The sequence below is a fragment of the Ostrea edulis genome, chromosome 4 (assembly GCF_947568905.1).
Source record: "Ostrea edulis chromosome 4, xbOstEdul1.1, whole genome shotgun sequence".
NCBI classification, from domain to species: domain Eukaryota; kingdom Metazoa; phylum Mollusca; class Bivalvia; order Ostreida; family Ostreidae; genus Ostrea; species Ostrea edulis.
Genome location: NC_079167.1, coordinates 37769424 through 37787343, shown reverse-complemented (window position 1 = coordinate 37787343; position 17920 = coordinate 37769424). Strand labels below are relative to the sequence as shown.

The 17920-nt window shown below is 35.4% G+C and overlaps 2 protein-coding genes across 3 annotated transcripts in view; both read left to right on the top strand.

Annotated features, from left to right (window-relative positions):
* The window catches only part of LOC125671362 (coiled-coil and C2 domain-containing protein 2A-like), a 54383-nt gene extending 39744 nt beyond the window's left edge, over positions 1 to 14639 (top strand). For both annotated transcript variants that reach the window (XM_048907008.2, XM_048907007.2), the window contains 13 exons: positions 1061 to 1219; positions 3867 to 3930; positions 4065 to 4174; positions 6409 to 6505; positions 6858 to 6956; positions 7711 to 7878; positions 8342 to 8542; positions 8800 to 8889; positions 9203 to 9299; positions 10484 to 10635; positions 10723 to 10845; positions 11344 to 11504; positions 14153 to 14639. In XM_048907008.2, coding sequence (XP_048762965.2) covers positions 1061 to 1219; positions 3867 to 3930; positions 4065 to 4174; positions 6409 to 6505; positions 6858 to 6956; positions 7711 to 7878; positions 8342 to 8542; positions 8800 to 8889; positions 9203 to 9299; positions 10484 to 10635; positions 10723 to 10845; positions 11344 to 11504; positions 14153 to 14417 — 1786 coding nt within the window. In that variant the 3' untranslated portion in view covers positions 14418 to 14639. The remainder of the gene's footprint in view (positions 1 to 1060; positions 1220 to 3866; positions 3931 to 4064; positions 4175 to 6408; positions 6506 to 6857; positions 6957 to 7710; positions 7879 to 8341; positions 8543 to 8799; positions 8890 to 9202; positions 9300 to 10483; positions 10636 to 10722; positions 10846 to 11343; positions 11505 to 14152) is intronic.
* Positions 14640 to 15099: 460 nt separating this feature from the next.
* LOC125671366 (uncharacterized) lies at positions 15100 to 17135 on the top strand. Its single transcript, XM_048907015.2, has one exon. The coding sequence runs from the start codon at positions 16020 to 16022 to the stop codon at positions 16890 to 16892; it is 873 nt and encodes a 290-aa protein (XP_048762972.2). The 5' UTR covers positions 15100 to 16019; the 3' UTR covers positions 16893 to 17135.
* The last annotated feature ends 785 nt before the right edge of the window (positions 17136 to 17920 follow it).

The window sequence follows — 17920 nt, the reverse complement described above, 5'->3', positions numbered from 1 at the left end:
TTTTACGTTGGTATGTAATGTTTTACGTTGGTATGTAATGTTTTATGTTGGTTTGCAATATTTTATGTTGGTGTGTAATGTTTTACGTTGGTATGTAATGTTTTACGTTGGTATGTAATGTTTTACGTTGGTGTGTAGTGTTTTATGTTGGTGTGTAATGTTTTATGTTGGTATGTAATGTTTTGCATTGGTATGTAATGTTTTACATTGGTGTGTAATGTTTTATGTTGGTTTGCAATATTTTACGTTGGTATGTAATGTTTTACGTTGGTGTGTAGTGTTTTATGTTGGTGTGTAATGTTTTATGTTGGTATGTAATGTTTTGCGTTGGTGTGTAATGTTTTACATTGGTGTGTAATGTTTTATGTTGGTTTGCAATATTTTACGTTGGTGTGTAATGTTTTATGTTGGTGTGTTTTGTTTTATGTTGGTGTGTAATGTTTTATGTTGGTGTGTAATGTTTTACGTTGGTGTGTAATGTTTAACGTTGGTGTGTAATGTTTTACGTTGGTGTGTAATGTTTAACGTTGGTGTGTAATGTTTTACGTTGGTGTGCAATGTTTTATGTTGGTGTGTAATGTTTTATGTTGGTTTGCAATATTTTACGTTGGTATGTAATGTTTTATGTTGGTGTGTATTGTTTTATGTTGGTGTGTAATGTTTTATGTTGGTGTGTAATGTTTTACGTTGGTGTGTAATGTTTTACGTTGGTGTGCAATGTTTTATGTTGGTGTGCAATGTTTTACGTTGGTATGTAATGTTTTATGTTGGTGTGTAATGTTTTATGTTGGTATGCAATGTTTTACGTTGGTATGTAATGTGTTACATTGGTATGTAATGTTTTATGTTGGTGTACAATGTTTTATGTTGGTATGTAATGTTGGTGTGCAATGTTTTATGTTGGTGTGTAATGTTTTACGTTGGTATGTAATGTTTTATGTTGGTGTGCAATGTTTTATGTTGGTGTGTAATGTTTTACGTTGGTGTGTAATGTTTTACGTTGGTGTGTAATGTTTTACAATGGTATGTAATATTTTACAATGGTATGTAATATTTGCAGTCTGTTGGGAACAAGTGTGCTCAAACTGACCGAGAGAAAAAGGCCACTGCGTGTTGAAAGGAAGGAAAGGAAAAAGGTTGTACCCCAGACCATAGAAAATGTCAAGATCCTTGTTAACATCAACCGGGCTGTGTATGTCCCCAGGAGAGTGGCCACCAGGTGCGTAAAGAAAGAGGGTGTGAATTCCTTAATGTAATACAGTTCTGGTCTTCCTTGATCCCAGTACAACTAAAGGGACTAATTATTCATAACAGTTAGTGTAAACCAGATTTTTTCAGTCAACTGAAGTCCTGTACATATTACCGTATAGTGGGTTTATTCAGCAGGTCTAAAATTTGGTGATTTGCTGGCTCAGAGGTATGCTAATGATTTTAGTGGAATAAATGTTGACGGACAGGGAAGAGTTGTCTCTCTTTTAAATACTGAAATCGCAATTGGGTGCATATTTGACGCGTGAAAATTTGGCGGAAAGCTATCTAACCACTAAAATAAGCCAAAATTATAACCCCGCTGAAAAAAAACCGCTATGCAGTATTTGTCAGGAGTGTTACATATTTTTTCTTCCGGTATTCAAAATCTTGATATCCTTGACTTTTTTTCATTGAAAGATTTAAAGCTTGTGTTCATTAGTTATTACATTAATATTCAAGTTATAAATGTTCATTTACTTTTATGTAATGTGTTTATTAGTTTCCAGTTATGAATGTTAATTTACTTTTTTCTACTTCAGGCATTATGGGTATAGAGCAATAAACTGCTTTGTGTTTAACATTATTCTAAGTTTAGCTAGTTTTATTAGGGTCCAGATTTATTGCATGTATTTTTTAGTATAACGCTGTACATCATCATTACCTGGAATTCGTGAAAATGGAGAGAAAAAATACATGTAATATTGTGTCATATCAACCCCCAACCCCCAACCCCCAACCCCCCCCCCCCCCCTCATTATGTACAGTACATCATCATTACCACGACCTGGAATTAAACAGAGAAAAATTTTTAAAATTCATTCCAAACACATGGATTATGCAATATTACATGTAATGAAAGTTAAATGCTATGACTCTCATAGCATTTACCTTTCATTACATGTAATATTGCATCATAACCCCCCCACCCCACCCCCCTCATTATGTACAGTGCATCATCATTACCACGACCTGGAATTAGTTTGTGAAAATTGGGGAAAAAATACATGTAATATTGCATCATATCCCCCCAATCATTATGTACAGTACATGTGTTATAGTTTCTTGGAAAGTAGGCTAGTAGTTATATTAAACTGCTTGTCAGGCAAATCATGCTACACGCAGCATATTAGATTGTTAATGCTTAACCATCCATACATTAAATGCATAGCCGATTTATTTAAGCATGGGCCATTCTGAAGCATGGAATTTTTAAACCAATTCATTTTTTAATTTACTGCGCTTTAATTGAATAGAGTGTGCATACAAAGTGATTAGCAGCCAGTCATGGTGTAAAGATTATTTCTATGTACGATTCTCTCCTAACAATGACCTGGATGCGGGTAAGGTCCATCCAGCACTAATCAAAAAGCTTTTGTAAATAATTAGCACTTACAGATAAATCTAAATGTTTATATATAACGGGACAAAAATTTTACTTCAAGAAATCAAGAGTTTTGTATAATCGAGAGTAAAGTTTATATAGGGGGGAAAATTTGAACCAGGAGATTACTTTGAGAGATAGAAAACTTTTAGAAATTGAGAACTTTGAGAGATTGAAGCTTGAGCCATCGAGAGTCACCTGTACTCTCTGTTAAATATTTCACAATGAAAATTTAGTATTCCCTTGAATATTTGGAATGGTACAAAGTGTATATTTATATTATAGAGTGGTTATTTGGATAGCAAATTAAGTTATAAAAAAAGTTTTTCTGTTTTTATAAATTCTGAGCATACATGAAAATAAATGTAAGAAGAAGAAATTGTTTGTATTAATCTATTGAACTACATATATATTTATTATTTATTTCTTCTGTGACACAATCAATACTTTAAACGAAGGAAGACAGTTAAGTTCAATATTTGTCTGATATTTCATCTCTAATACTGAGAAACTAGATAACATAGCAGCTTCCTGTAGACAATTTATGAATTTTATAATAAACATTTGTACACATCATGTGTATACACAACTATCTTTTTTATGTCTCACTAGATGTGCGTTCGAGATCGCCGTTCTTCGCACAAGTACAAATTCCTGTCGATCCCAAACACCAAGTACGCAACCCGAGAACGGGTCAAGGTGCAAGAACTCGCACCACCTCTGTAGGTAGTGTGGTCGAAGAACAAAGAACACGTTTGTGCGCACATGTTCTCACCGTTCGCGACTCTAAGAACAAAGCATGAGAACAAGGGGAATGGCGACCTCGAACACACTCTTTGTGTTAGGGTTCATCAAAGGAAAACAACTATGGAGGAACTCAGAAATTTTATAATTTTGATATGCGCTTTTGAAAAAATAATTATCTAAAGCTCCTATTTTCAAAATTACTTATTTTGTCAATCAAATATTTTCTTTTTATGTTAATGGTTGTTTGACATTGTTGTGTCAAATTGTCAAATTCCAATTACCAGTTAAAATTAGATTAAGACATTAAAGTTTTTTCAAAGAATGACTATGGAATATGCATGTGTATAAATATAAAACTGTATCTTAGTTTTGTGGAATGAATATCTTTTCGTCACAATGATTATATATTTCAGAAGTTCTTTCGATGTATGATTTATATAATTACGATTTAAACGTTACTCACAATATTGTGAACATTGTATTCCAGTCAAGGTGGTGCCATGACAGCACGGAAGTCCGACAACAAAGGGGTCACCAACATCACTGGGGAGGTCAGTACACATTAAAGAGAGGTTTCTCAGTTTATTTTGAATTGAATGGAACAGATTGTGTGTACAGCATGGCCAGGGATCAGACTAATGGTCCTACTCGTGCAATGTTTCATGTATATTTCATTTTATAACAGACCGAGGTCCAGCCCTATATTGAGGTTATGTTCCAAGATGTCTTCCTGCACTCTGAGATTGGGGATGGACCCAATCCCAGCTTTAATGAAGAACTCGAAATGCCATTTAAGTATGTACATGTATTTACACTTCTATAATTATCGTGCTGACGGTCAGAACCGAGTCATTATAATTATCGTGCTGACGGTCAGAACCGAGTCATTATAATTATCATGCTGATGGTCAGAACCGAGTCATTATAATTACCATGCTGACGGTCAGAACCGAGTCATTATAATTATCATGCTGACGGTCAGAACCGAGTCATTATAATTATCATGCTGACGGTCAGAACCGAGTCATTATAATTATCATGCTGATGGTCAGAACCGAGTCATTATAATTATCATGCTGACGGTCAGAACCGAGTCATTTCCTGACGTTCTGTTACTGGTGTATCTTCATTTACATGTACTTTGCTTTTGTCTAATGCATATATTGTAGTTATATTGTTTAATTATTAAAATTGTATATACCCCCTGATGACCCTTGATTGGTGAATAAATAAATACAATGTATATATTTATTTTGTTAAATGGGATTCATGTGTAAATTTTATTTAATCTTTACCTGTATATGATTTAATCTTTACCTGTATTTGATTTAATCTTTACCTGTATATGATTTAATCTTTACCTGTATATGATTTAATCTTTACCTGTATTTGATAATAGTGTAAGACTATTTTTTCTGTGTTATATACTTGATTACTTCTTTATTTCTAAAATAATGTCTCTAGTGTAAATATCTAGTTTATATATGTACACTACTATTTTTCTTTACATTAAATATTTTTATTAATTTAATGCTCGAGGGCCTGTGTGATTCTGTTGGTAGTGTGGCTGCTTTCAGAGTTAGGGGGCCTGTGTGATTATTAGTTGTGTGGCTGCCTTCAGAGTTAGGGGGCCTGTGTGATTATTAGTAGTGTGGCTGCCTTCAGAGTTAGGGGGCCTGTGTGATTATTAGTAGTGTGGCTGCCTTCAGAGTTAGGGGGCCTGTATGATTCTGTTGGTAGTGTGGCTGCCTTCAGAGTTAGGGGGCCTGTGTTATTCAGTTAATAGTGTGGCAGCCTTCAGAGTTAGGGGGCCTGTGTGATTCTGTTGGTAGTGTTGCTGCCTTCAGAGTTAGGGGGCCTGTGTGATTCTGTTGGTAGTGTGGCTGCCTTCAGAGTTAGGGGGTCTGTGTGATTCTGTTGGTAGTGTGGCTGCCTTCAGAGTTAGGGGGTCTGTGTGATTCTGTTGGTAGTGTGGCTGCCTTCAGAGTTAGGGAGCCTGTGTGATTCTGTTAGTAGTGTGGCTGCCTTCAGAGTTAAAGGGCCTGTGTGATTCTGTTGGTAGTGTGGCTGCCTTCAGAGTTAGGGGGCCTGTGTGATTCTGTTGGTAAGTGTGGCTGCTTTCAGAGTTAGGGAGCCTGTGTGATTATTAGTAGTGTGGCTGCCTTCAGAGTTAGGGGGCCTGTGTGATTATTAGTAGTGTGGCTGCCATCAGAGTTAGGGGGCCTGTGTGATTCTGTGGCAGTGTGGCTGCCTTCAGAGTTAGGGATCTTGAGTTCCATCGTAGGTCACGGTATTCAGATTTTTTTTAATTCTGTGGTAGAACTGTGATCTACTTTGGCATTTCATTTTATAAAGCCTTTAAAGTACTCTGTGAAAGTGGTAGAGTTTCAGATACAGAATTAAACTAGCCAAGAGCATAATATTTATTTTTTCCTTTCCAGTAAGAAATTTTCATGATTTAATCATACAACAGAGTACTGCTGGTTGTTGGGTTTTCTCTACTATATGACATACTTCCGTCACTAGCTGATTAGCAGTTTATCTCTATAGTTACGTGTGCAATGTTTACATGATTTACTGGAGATATTTAAGGTGGTTGTATCTCTATAGTTACATGTGCACTGTTTACATGATTTACTGGAGATATTTAAGGTGGTTGTGTCTCTATAGTTACATGTACAATGTTTACATGATTTACTGGAGATATTTAAGGTGGTTGTGTCTCTATAGTTACATGTGCAATGTTTACATGATTTACTGGAGATATTTAAGGTGGCTGTGTCTCTATAGTTACATGTGCAATGTTTACATGATTTACTGGAGATATTTAAGGTGGTTGTGTCTCTATAGTTACATGTGCAATGTTTACATGATTTACTGGAGATATTTAAGGTGGTTGTGTCTCTATAGTTACATGTGCAATGTTTACATGATTTACTGGAGATATTTAAGGTGGTTGTGTTTCTGTATTTACGTGTGCAATGTTTACATGATTTACTGGAGATATTTAAGGTGGTTGTGTTTTTCAGGGCACCAAATGATGACTACACACCTGCTAATCTACAGACTGTTACAGACAATATCTACCTCAATCTCTTTGATCAAGTCTTGATAGATATTCAGGAGGTAAGATAATCGTAAAAATAAATCTACAAAGAAATGTTACATGAAGGGGTGTTTACATTGTATTTATCATACAAGCGCATCAATGTGCTGCAGTTTTATTTAGAATCTTAACCTATTCCTCTAATTGGTTAGTTAGTAAACATGTTCAAGCATTTTATAAGGCTGTATCACTCTGATTGGTTAGTTAGTAAACATGTTCAAGCATTTTATAAGGATGTATCACTCTGATTGGTTAGTTAGTAAACATGTTTAAACTTTTTGTAAGGTTGTATCAGTGACTTCTATCAAATTGCTGTAAGATATGTTGTGTCATTGTAGAGTAGATATGTAATACAAAATGTACTGTATTTAGGATGACCGTCAGAGAGGAACTACTGTCCACCAGAGGATAGAGAAGAAGTGGCTAGGGGGACTGACCATTCCATTCTCTACTGTGTATTTCAATGGAAAGGTGATCAAATGTACATTTATATAATTCAGCAGGTGGAGGGGGAGTATGTGGATCCAGCAGGGTGTCAGACTCCCTGGAATTATGCTACATAAATGTAATATTTTCAATGTAGATATGTAAAAATTAATTTGCTTCAGATGTATTCCTGGTCAGATTTTTAATGTACAATGCATTTTAACCTCCGTTTAAGTTTTAATTATACATGTGTTTTGGGCTTTGATGCATTTAAAGGAAACATACAATAAACGAAGATACAATTGATATAACATATTCTAAGATTTTGCGTATACATGATAATTTTAAAAACGTATGTTTTTTATGCAGTTGACCACCACACAGACATCATCCACCAAACCCTCCACCCAATGTATACAAATGTACATATTCAACTCAATGCATTGGTTAGGGAAGGTTTTACATGCATGCCTGTAGATTAATATATTAAACAACTACAGATTCTAAGATTTATATTACATGGCCCCGACCATTGATACCAAGCACACTGAAGCATATTTACACATACACCATATGTTTATGACCTATTGTAAGGATTACTTTTTTTCTTGCTTGATTGATTTTACTTGCCTGGTAAATATTGGTTGTTTGAACCTCCAGATAAAAAATCCTGGATCCACCACAGATCAGCTGAATTCACATTTGAAATTATACATTACTGGACATACATTATCAAATCTAACATGATGCTGTTTATTCATAGAAAAAATAACGATTATGCGAATTGCTACCTTTGTAGATTGAAGGCACGTTTAAACTGAACAAGCCCCCTGTTCTGTTGGGATACACGCAGGGGCCTGACGAGGAGGAAGGAACAACTCCAGGTTCACATGAAGAAAATACTTACATCAGCATATTTATGACAATAGAGCCCCCACTACAGCCTCCAGAAGCAATGAGAGAAAGGGCAAGTTTCTTCACTGAACTGACTTTATATTCCAATGATTCACTATCAATGTTGCGTGGGATCAGTCTTGGAGTTGTAGTTCGCTGAAACGTTGAAACATGTCTTTAATGGCTCGAATGTTTTATTTACTTCGCTGAAACGTTGAAACATGCCATTAATGGCTCGAATGTTTTATTTAGTTTGCTGAAACGTTGAAACATGTCATTGATGACTCGAATGTTTTATTTAGTTCGTTGAAACATGTCAATGATGGCTCGAATGTTTTATTTAGTTTGCTGAAACGTTGAAACATGTCATTGATGGCTCGAATGTTTTATTTAGTTTGCTGAAACGTTGAAACATGTCATTGATGGCTCGAATGTTTTATTTAGTTCATTGAAACATGTCAATGATGGCTCGAATGTTTTATTTAGTTTGCTGAAACGTTGAAACTTGTCATTGATGGCTCGAATGTTTTATCTAGTTCGCAACAACAGAGGATGAAAAGCTTCTACAGTATGCTGAAAACTGGGAGAAAACTCTGAATGCCAAGTTCAAGGACAGAGAGTACAAGACAACAGTGATAGACGTGAACGGTAAAACCGTGTTTGTCACCCGATACTTCAAGGCCTTGGAACCTCCACAGGAGATCTTTGAAAAGGCAGATACAGAGGTCAAAAAAATGGTAAGCATCAATAAACTTTTGTAAAAATGAAGTTTTTTGAGTGAAAAGAAAATCATGAAAGATGTACAACAGTTACTGTGATAGTCCCAGATAGTTGTCAGCTTTATTTTAGGCTTTTACACCTGTGTAGATGCAATAGGTAGGTATTTTACAACTGTGTATATGCAATACATTGTTGTATGCCCATACAGTTGCTGTTTACATAATTATTGATGTTCTGTAGTCACATTTTTAATGTCTTTTGTCCACGTTGACAGGAAGTTGTGGCGCGGTACGTGTCTATGATACCCTCGGTGTCAGACAGTGTGGTATTCCCGGGGCTCTGTGATATCTGGAGTACATGTGATGTAAGTCAGCTACACATAACATCTCTATAGTCCTCACATTTCCCCGTCTATGACAACCCAAAGTTCACATAAATTTATCAAAGTAAATTTTGAAATCTGAGAGCTGATAAAATGCATTGGTTCATTTCAAAACTTTTTAACCAAGGCTTCAAACAATTGTTTTATTAATTAAAATTCGTACAAAATGTTGTTATAAAAATGATCAGGATGATTTACTTGAGTTCTAGAGGAAAGTTAAATTAAACTGTTCATGGCATATTGTCAATATCGATGTTACACTTTGTGTTGAGGTTTTAATTTGTTTGCCTTCCAGCAATTCCTGCAGATGATGGCTGGAGATGAGGAGGAACATGCTGTGTTGCTGGCTAACTACTTCATGTACATGAAGAAAACAACCTGGCTCATTATTGGTAACTTTCTTTACACCTCTCTTCTAAAGAAGGGAACAGGGTACACTAAAACACAGATGTGATGGACACACATACATCATCGTCAAAAACCCACGGCCAGTCGGTCAGTCGCAGATTATGATCGACTGTGGGTTTCCGACGATGCACATACATGTATGTTTTAATAAATGTTTATAGCAAAATTATTTATTTCCTGGTAATTAGAAAAATATGGGGTGAAAAAATAACAAATGATATATGAATAGTGCATGTATTTGAGGGTAATACTGAAAATTTTCCTCTCAAAAAACCATTGTCAATCAAAGTGCAGTCCCCAGTTTTTTTGATACTCAATGTGAAACAGTAAGTAAAGAGAGAGAGAGAAAGAGAGAGCACAAAAGTTTTACTGAATTTCTTTAAACAAGTAACAAGAAAATTTAACTTGGTGAATATAATTTAAGATTAACAGTTCAATAGTAACACGGCACATGTATGTTCCAGGCTGCGAATTATCGCTTGTTTCTGTCAAACAATCGATTTCATTCAAAATGTTGCTGTAACGCACTGAAAACTGCATCTATTTCAAACGCTTAAACTACATCTTTCTAAAATCTATAACGAAGTGTATGCATGTCAATTTGACACGTGGTAATTTTTTATAATGTCACCCATTGTCAAGTAATGTTTCTTGTTGCTAGATACTATCACCTTGGAGGGTGTGGTCTTTACTCCCAAAGGGAAACATTGATTTTTGTCCCCCATTGCAATGCGGAAGTGGGACATAGAAATACTGGTGTCTGTGCATCCTTCTGTCCCACTTGACTTTGTGGACGTATCTCCTCAGAAACCGCTCAACGGATTTTGTTCAAATTTTGTAGGATTATTAGTCACAATATGTAGTTGATCATATTCCACCACAATTTTTATTCGACAAATTTTACAGGAGATGGGACTTTTGTGCTTTTTTGTGATGGTTGGTGACATATGGCAATGCGTAGCAATCTTGTTTCAAATCAGATTAAAGTATTTTACATGAAATTATAATATAACACAAAGTTATCCCTGATTCTTTGTTGTAACCATGTTAGTCTGTTTAACTGATAGTTGAAGATGATGCGAGTGTTGTAAGCATGAATGTTCAATGTATAAAATAATACTCATTATTTGACCTATCTGAGAAGTAATAGACTAGAATTTTTCTTTAGGAAAAGGTATCCCTGAGGGTCCAACAGCATATGTAATGACAGAACAGGAGTCCGATTACTGGATCTGGAACGCAGGAACTGGGGAACACTTCAGTTACCGTGACAGTTACTGCCCCTTACAGTCCATCAGCTGCTTGATCAATGCAGAAAATGTACGTTAAATCAGTAAAGAGAGAAACTAATTTTTCTACACAAATAAGTGCAGGATAGAGATTTTTAAAAAATCATATTTGTTTTAGATATGGGCTAACATTCAACAGTATGAGAAACCAGCACAAATGAACTTTGACATTTCCCAGGGTTCATCTTGGAGGCCGTTTTTCTCCCGCAGTTTTCCAAACACAGGCATTGCAAGTTATCAGGTGATCAAAGCAGCTGTTAATGTGATTCAAATAAAAATTGACGGTCACTATATGATTGTAGATATGCATCGTCGTAAGTAAAACTTGTCATTTTACAGTTAATGAGCATGTAATTTCAGAATTTTCTGGATGTTTTCATTTTGTCAGATGGAGATTTTTCCCTGTCAATGTAATTAAAATCAGACTTCAGAGATCCGCACCATATACTTGTGAGCATATCTTAGGATCTGGTTTTAATTTTAATTAGATTGTTTCCCTGTAGACATGTATATTGTTGTATGATCATTATATTTGGGGGGTTGGGGGGGTTATTTCAGAAAGATAATCCTGGCACTTTGGCAATTTTATCAGCACAGATTACCTCCAAGTGTGAATTTTATGTATACATAAGATGTATGTAAACTCCAGTACAAGCCAGTCGAAAACATAGCCCATGCTTGTCACACCCTAAACAAATATCTGAAGTTTTAATTCTCATCAAAGAACATTTCTTTACAGCCCGAGAAGCTATATTACAAACCAACCAACAAGAATGCCGTCCTTGACCTTCAAGAGAAGATAGAAACACTACTGAAGAATAAGATAATGGAATGGAGGAGCAGGCTAATTACCCGCTGGAACCGACACTGTACACAGATCATGAGAAAACTCCTGCCTATGTAAGTTGTGCTGTCAGTTTTGGAGTTTATATATGGAAAGCCTCTCTTGCAAAATCAAAAGTTGCCTTTTTGATCTTATCGCAATTCACCTTTGAATTAGAACGCTTTACCCAATATAGTATTGCGTTGTGTGACAACACAATTGAATGAGACGATTGAACAGTTTGAATGACATGTTTGATGTAATACAATAAGAGTTTTCATTGGCTGATTACAGCCTGCCCACTTTCTCGAGCAAATTCAGGTGGACGGACTAGAAAATTACTAGCTGGAAAAATGTAGCTCTCTGAAAAAATATTATGACGGAACAGAGAGCTACAGATCCACCTCTTATAAAAACCTTCAATTTACGGGTCACAAAAAGCTGCGCACGGTTGAGGCCTGATATAGGTGTATTCTTGTGTTGCTGTCTCATAAATTCAATATAAAAAAATCTTAACATATTTTCCTACTATACTTGTGTCCAAACATACCTTCAAATATTCATTAAAGCCCCACACGACCCGAAAACTTGCAGCTTCAAATGATTCCGTTTGTTGACGTAGCCATGTTAGGTATCCGGTCAATTAGAATTCTGTTGCTATTGGTATCTATTCATAAAATTGGTTGTAAGTTATGTATTCGCTCTTCATTTATTATCAACATGAATAATTAATAGAAATTAAAACAGATAGTTTTTGTAAAGGTAAATAAGCTCCTGATTAACGAAAATGCTACATAAGCCCATTAGATAGAGACCGGCCAGCGCCGCCCCCCAGACTAATGAAAGCTGCATTGCCATGAGTTTAACTATTTGAATAATTATCATTTAATGGAACTGGGATGATGTATTAGTTCACATCTAGACGCTATTGTGCCAGTATGGAAATGAACCGGGATTCAAATTGAACGAACAAAATCATCAAAAGCTGTGAGTTTTTGGGTCGTATGGGGCTTTAATAAATATTTGAAGGTATGTTTGGACACAAGTATAGTAGGAAAATATGTTAGGAATTTTTTTATATTAAATCTATGAGACAACAACACAAGAATACAACTTTTTCTCTTTCTTCCTTTGGAGTTTGTTTCCATCTGGCCGTCATGTTTTCAAATGCTGACTACTCCCGTATAAGGGAATTTGGGAGGACTTATACATATGGACCAATGAGAGTTTCTGTTGCATTTCGCAATTGTATTACAAACAGATTCAAATGTGTCATCATACAACGCAATACTATATCGGCCAAAGCGTTCTAATTCAAAGGTGAATTGCGATAATTTATGTTATGGTGCTCGATTTTACTTTAATTTGATTTTGAACAGCAGAATGGTAATAGCTCTATGCTGTTTCAATGTATCTATAATGTAAAAATAAAAATTATTGTGTGGTTCTGGTTTCCTGAACTACCCTATGTTTCGATCCTTGACCCTAATTTTTTGAAGCTCGGGATTCAATTATCGTAATCAAATTATCTGCTCTTGATTACCCCAAAATGATGCTAGGAAATTTAAAATGTCAAAAAAGTATGCATGGTATTGTACATTTACATTGAATGACATTTACACACTATTTCAGTATCATTGTATCATGCATGTTTTTTTATTTATCATTAAATAACACTGGAGTTGCAGACCTCTTTAATACTTTGTCCAAGAAGAAAATAAATGAAAACAGTGATAAGAAATCCCAACCTACCTTCCCTATTTCTGAAAAAAAAAAATTGTAATAGGAATCACATAATTAATTTTTTTGGCCTTATTTCTGGATAAAAGCAATGACCTTTCAACTTGATATAAAAACAAATTAAACAACAAAATATAAGGAATAAATGTCTATTTTGTTTGTATTATGAGACTGTAAACAATTGATTCATGGGTAATTATGCCATGCTTCCATTATTTTCATTTACCCATAATGCAATCAACCAGAACATTTATTCCTTAATGAAAGTATTAAAGACAGATGTTTAAGGAGGTATGCGACACCATAGAAATTCGATATGGATGAAAAGTGTAGGATATGTGCAACAATATTTTGAAACTTAAAACTTTCAAATTTACTTTGTTTAGTTAAAAATGCACTTGTGGTAGAAAGTAATCTGAAAAAAATTTAAAACCCCTGCTGGACTCGAACACATGATCTACAATTCAGCAGTCGACGTGCTAACCTACTGAGCTACTCAGCTAGGCAATAATATTTGAAATGAATAGACAAATATTGCTGATATTTATATTTTCATCCATGTTTTAAAAGGAAGTCAGCCATTATGACGATGTAGAGTACCTCCTTAAAGTGCATGTAACTGATAATTATAGTCCCACAATAGGCAGGTACCCTATAGTGGTCAGTTATGCATGTGTCTGTCCGTCCATGGAAATGCTTCTTCAGACTTTTTAAAAAATACCCCTGCAACTATTGAATAAAAAACTTATACATGAACTTATAACAATGGGTTACAGATCTAGTTTGATTTTGGACTTTCTTGACTTATTTTTAAAAGAGTTATGGACCTTGAACTTAGCAAATAATGTCATAAAGCAGAGTCCGTTTGTGATACTTGCTATCACAATAATGTTTAGTTGATTCTGTGCATTTGGTGTGTATAACATTTTAATGAAAAGTCTTATGACGTCTTTCTTAATTTATTTTTAAATATTATCCATTTTAGTTTGGAGGAGAATCTTGGCCACAACCCTGGAGAGCAATACCTGACGGAGTTAGAGAATACGTTTTCTTCTTACAAGGTGTCAGGGTTCCCCATCAATATGTCATACAATGAGATCACTACCATAGTGGATTCCGTGTACTCAACTCGCGTCCATGCTCACGAGACTAGTGATGTTGAGTTTGCTTTAGCAGTTTATATTCACCCCTACCCTAATGACGTATTATCAGTCTGGGTTTATGTGGCTTCATTGATCCGAAATCGATGATTGGACGTGGAGATATTTTGTATGGAATTACAATGTACTAATAGCAGAGGATATAAAAAATTATTTGACTGTGATATAAAGATTTAGTGCATTTTATAATCTGAGAGACTGTGTATTTAGCGCATGTTTTATTTATGTATGTTTCATTTCCGTCCAAGAGTATTTGTTTTAGATCATGAAATAAATGTGATAAATTCATGAATAAACATCCGAGATCCACGGCCTGGTCTTTGTTCTGTCTGTGTTGAAAAGAAAAAGAAACAATCTGAAGGACTGGGGATTAAATATTGTGGAGAAGTGCAGTGATCTTTAGGAATTCCAGTGAGCGAGCATTTCAGTTTCCAAATTCAAACAAACCAGCCGTGTTTTTCTCTTAATTGCCCTCATTATGGGTTCCTGGTATCACAGGTCGATACATTTTATCACTACAGTGGTTATAGTTTATTGGTGATCATTTTATCTTTATTGAATATTGACAATAATAAGAAATACACTGCTAATGTAATGTTTCAATGACGTCTCTCGTGCACCATTTGTTTATGAGCGCCAAACTATCAACCTTTGAATAAAAATTAATCGTATCTTCCGTAAAAGAAACAAAAATATAATTAAAAGCACGGCAATTTACACAATATATTTCGTTTTAATGATTTGCGCATGTTCTTTTTAATCCTTTAAGTCTATATTTGTTTATTGGATTGTGACGGTATATTGCAAGATTTCAATAGCTCCGTAAAATGTCTCGTTTTCAATAGACCCTGTTTGATGGATACTGATAATATGTTGTTCGAAACGACACACGGGCAGCTTTTGGCATCAATTTCAAAACGGAAACTGTACAGTTCAGATCAAGCGTATTCTCTGAAATCTTTTAATATATATATGCATGCTTCACGAGACTGCCAAGAGCTTAAATTGTGATTCAATAAATACTTCGCTGGTGATATCTGCTTTTTGCCAAAAAGAGGGAATTACAAAATTGATTTCTGGACTCAGAAAAGGTTGTGTAAAACAATTCATCAATATTTGCTCGCTCATTTAATCTGTTAGTTTAACGTTGCTTTCCATATATACGCCATGTTAAACACTTAGCCAAACACCGGAAAGACATGGTACTTAACGTAAATCAATATTCAATACTGAGTTTTTAAAAATATAGATTGGGTCGAATTCTTTTTCAAATTTATTTAGCTTTAGTTCCACTCGGTTTGAAAATTTTCATTGATATGGTAATTGAAAGAAAATTGATTGACTTTGAAATCCAGCGATCTCGGAGAGAAAACACCTCAACTAAGGGAAGACGGGAACAATTAGCGGCGGTTATTTTGTGTTTTATTCATATTTGATGAGTTGCTTGGTTTTAAATACCTGGTTACGTGCCGATGTATGGTCGGGCAATTAACAAATTGAGAGAGAGAAAGTAAAGACCTAATGCGCTTTATCTAGCAGTGAAACTCGATACAAGATAATTAAACAGTCCGCTGGGATTTCTTCGATCCGAGGCTTATAACGATACTGGAAAGGTGTTAATTTGTAGTTGACACTTGGCGAGAAAGGATTAATTTTGAATTTTTCTGATAATATTTGATAAGAGGGGACAATATGTCGAAATTTATGTTTCATATTAGATTTTCAAGTGAAGAGGATTACCTTCACCAACACGAACTTTACGAGATGCTGAGATCTAGGAATTTATATCAAGTGCAGTTTGATTTGAAGAAGAGACTCGAAAAGCGCATTAGATCCATAGAACAAGCTGAAAAAATGCACATAGCAACTTCCCAGAGCAAGAAAACTCTGTTTCTGCAGACTGTTCAGGAACGAATAAAGAAAAGGAATCGATTCGGAGAAAGATACAAACGCCATTACTCTTCGGGTGATATTGAGGAGAAAACGGACAAAATATCCCAACCCCCTCGAATGTTTCCGAAACAAAGGGAAGGGGAACCGCCAGATACGAGCGACAAGGACATGGCTAGAAGTCAAACAGCTCCGGAAATAGCAGTTTCTCAAAAATCTAATGACATGGGTGTCCACGCAGAGGAAGAAATTACGTCATTGAGACGCAACGTAACTTTCTGCGGTAAATCGTTCCCGATGGCAAAGAGCGCAAAGCGTCGCGCAAAACCCCAACACCTTCTGTCAGTTGAGGAAGAGAAGGAGGTTATGACGTCTACAGAGACTGATGGTGACATTGTCAGTGATTCTATACATTTACCGGACATAAACAACGTTATCACCCAACCCGACAATAGCGGAATGAAAAGGACCTTATCTCCAGCTAATTTAGCTGTTATGAAAAATATGTCCATCTTTGAATCCGGAGTCACGGCACCAGATGGTCGACTGATACTCTCCAGACAGGACTATGATGAATTCATTGATCAGTATCGTCAAGCACAGAAGCATTGGTTACGGAGACAACGACGAAAAAGTGAAAGTCTGGAGGAAAAAATAAAGAATTTAAGATTGTGAGTGATGGGGCTTCGTAATATTCTGGAGTGACGTTTTCTGTTCAGTACCCTATAAGAGTGATCACGATTTTCGCAGGTTTTATTTCAAACCTTTCTCTTTGTAACGCTAAATCTTTGTCAACATCATGGAATTAAACGAAGGAATTTTCACCATCTAGTGATGTCCAGTGAGCACGTTAACAGATGATCAAAATTCAAATTGTTTTAATATCACTTATCTTTTAATAGAAAAACCACACATGACTCTTCAAGTGTTTACGGGGGGGGGGGGGGGGGGGGGTATATATATACCTTGTATAACTTCGGTTATCGTCACATCAGCACGAGGTCGGACATTAAAATTATTAACTAAAGGTGCCGCAATTAAAAGGAAATATTTGTATTGAAATGAGGAAAAGAGAAAAAAAAAATTGTAATGTAATTAAAAGTCTATTGTCGGTTATAAAACGACACTGGGGGAGGCATAGCTGGAGGCGGATAAAGAGAAGATTCACAGATCTAAAGTTAATTTCAACATAACACGACGACTATGTAGGCGTTTAGTTGAAGCATTCCAGTCACATTGAATGAGATGCATATCGATCTTATTTATTAGATTCGGGTTTTGTTCAAAATTCATCTGTTAGAGTACAGTGTAGTTTAAGAAATAGGACCTACACTGGTGTGCAAAATACCATGCATGCTGGTCAAATTGATGTGTGATTCAATTTCAATGTCTTACAGAATGTCGTTAGCGTAGATTGCATTTTAAAGTTAATATGATATACATCTATACAGTGCATTTCCTTATAGAAATCAGAGAGAGCAAATGTGTATAGTCAACTAGGTTTATCGACAAATAACCGGTAATTGTGTGGGAATTATTTTTATGGTTAAAATCTGATTTACAAAATGAAATCCACATTTGTTAATCTATTCGACTAGCAGCGCTGTGCTATTGTTCATGGTTGTTAAATACACAGTATTTAAGGACTCTAAACTACATAGGTACATCTATTCAGAAAAATTATAACACAAACTTTAGATTTG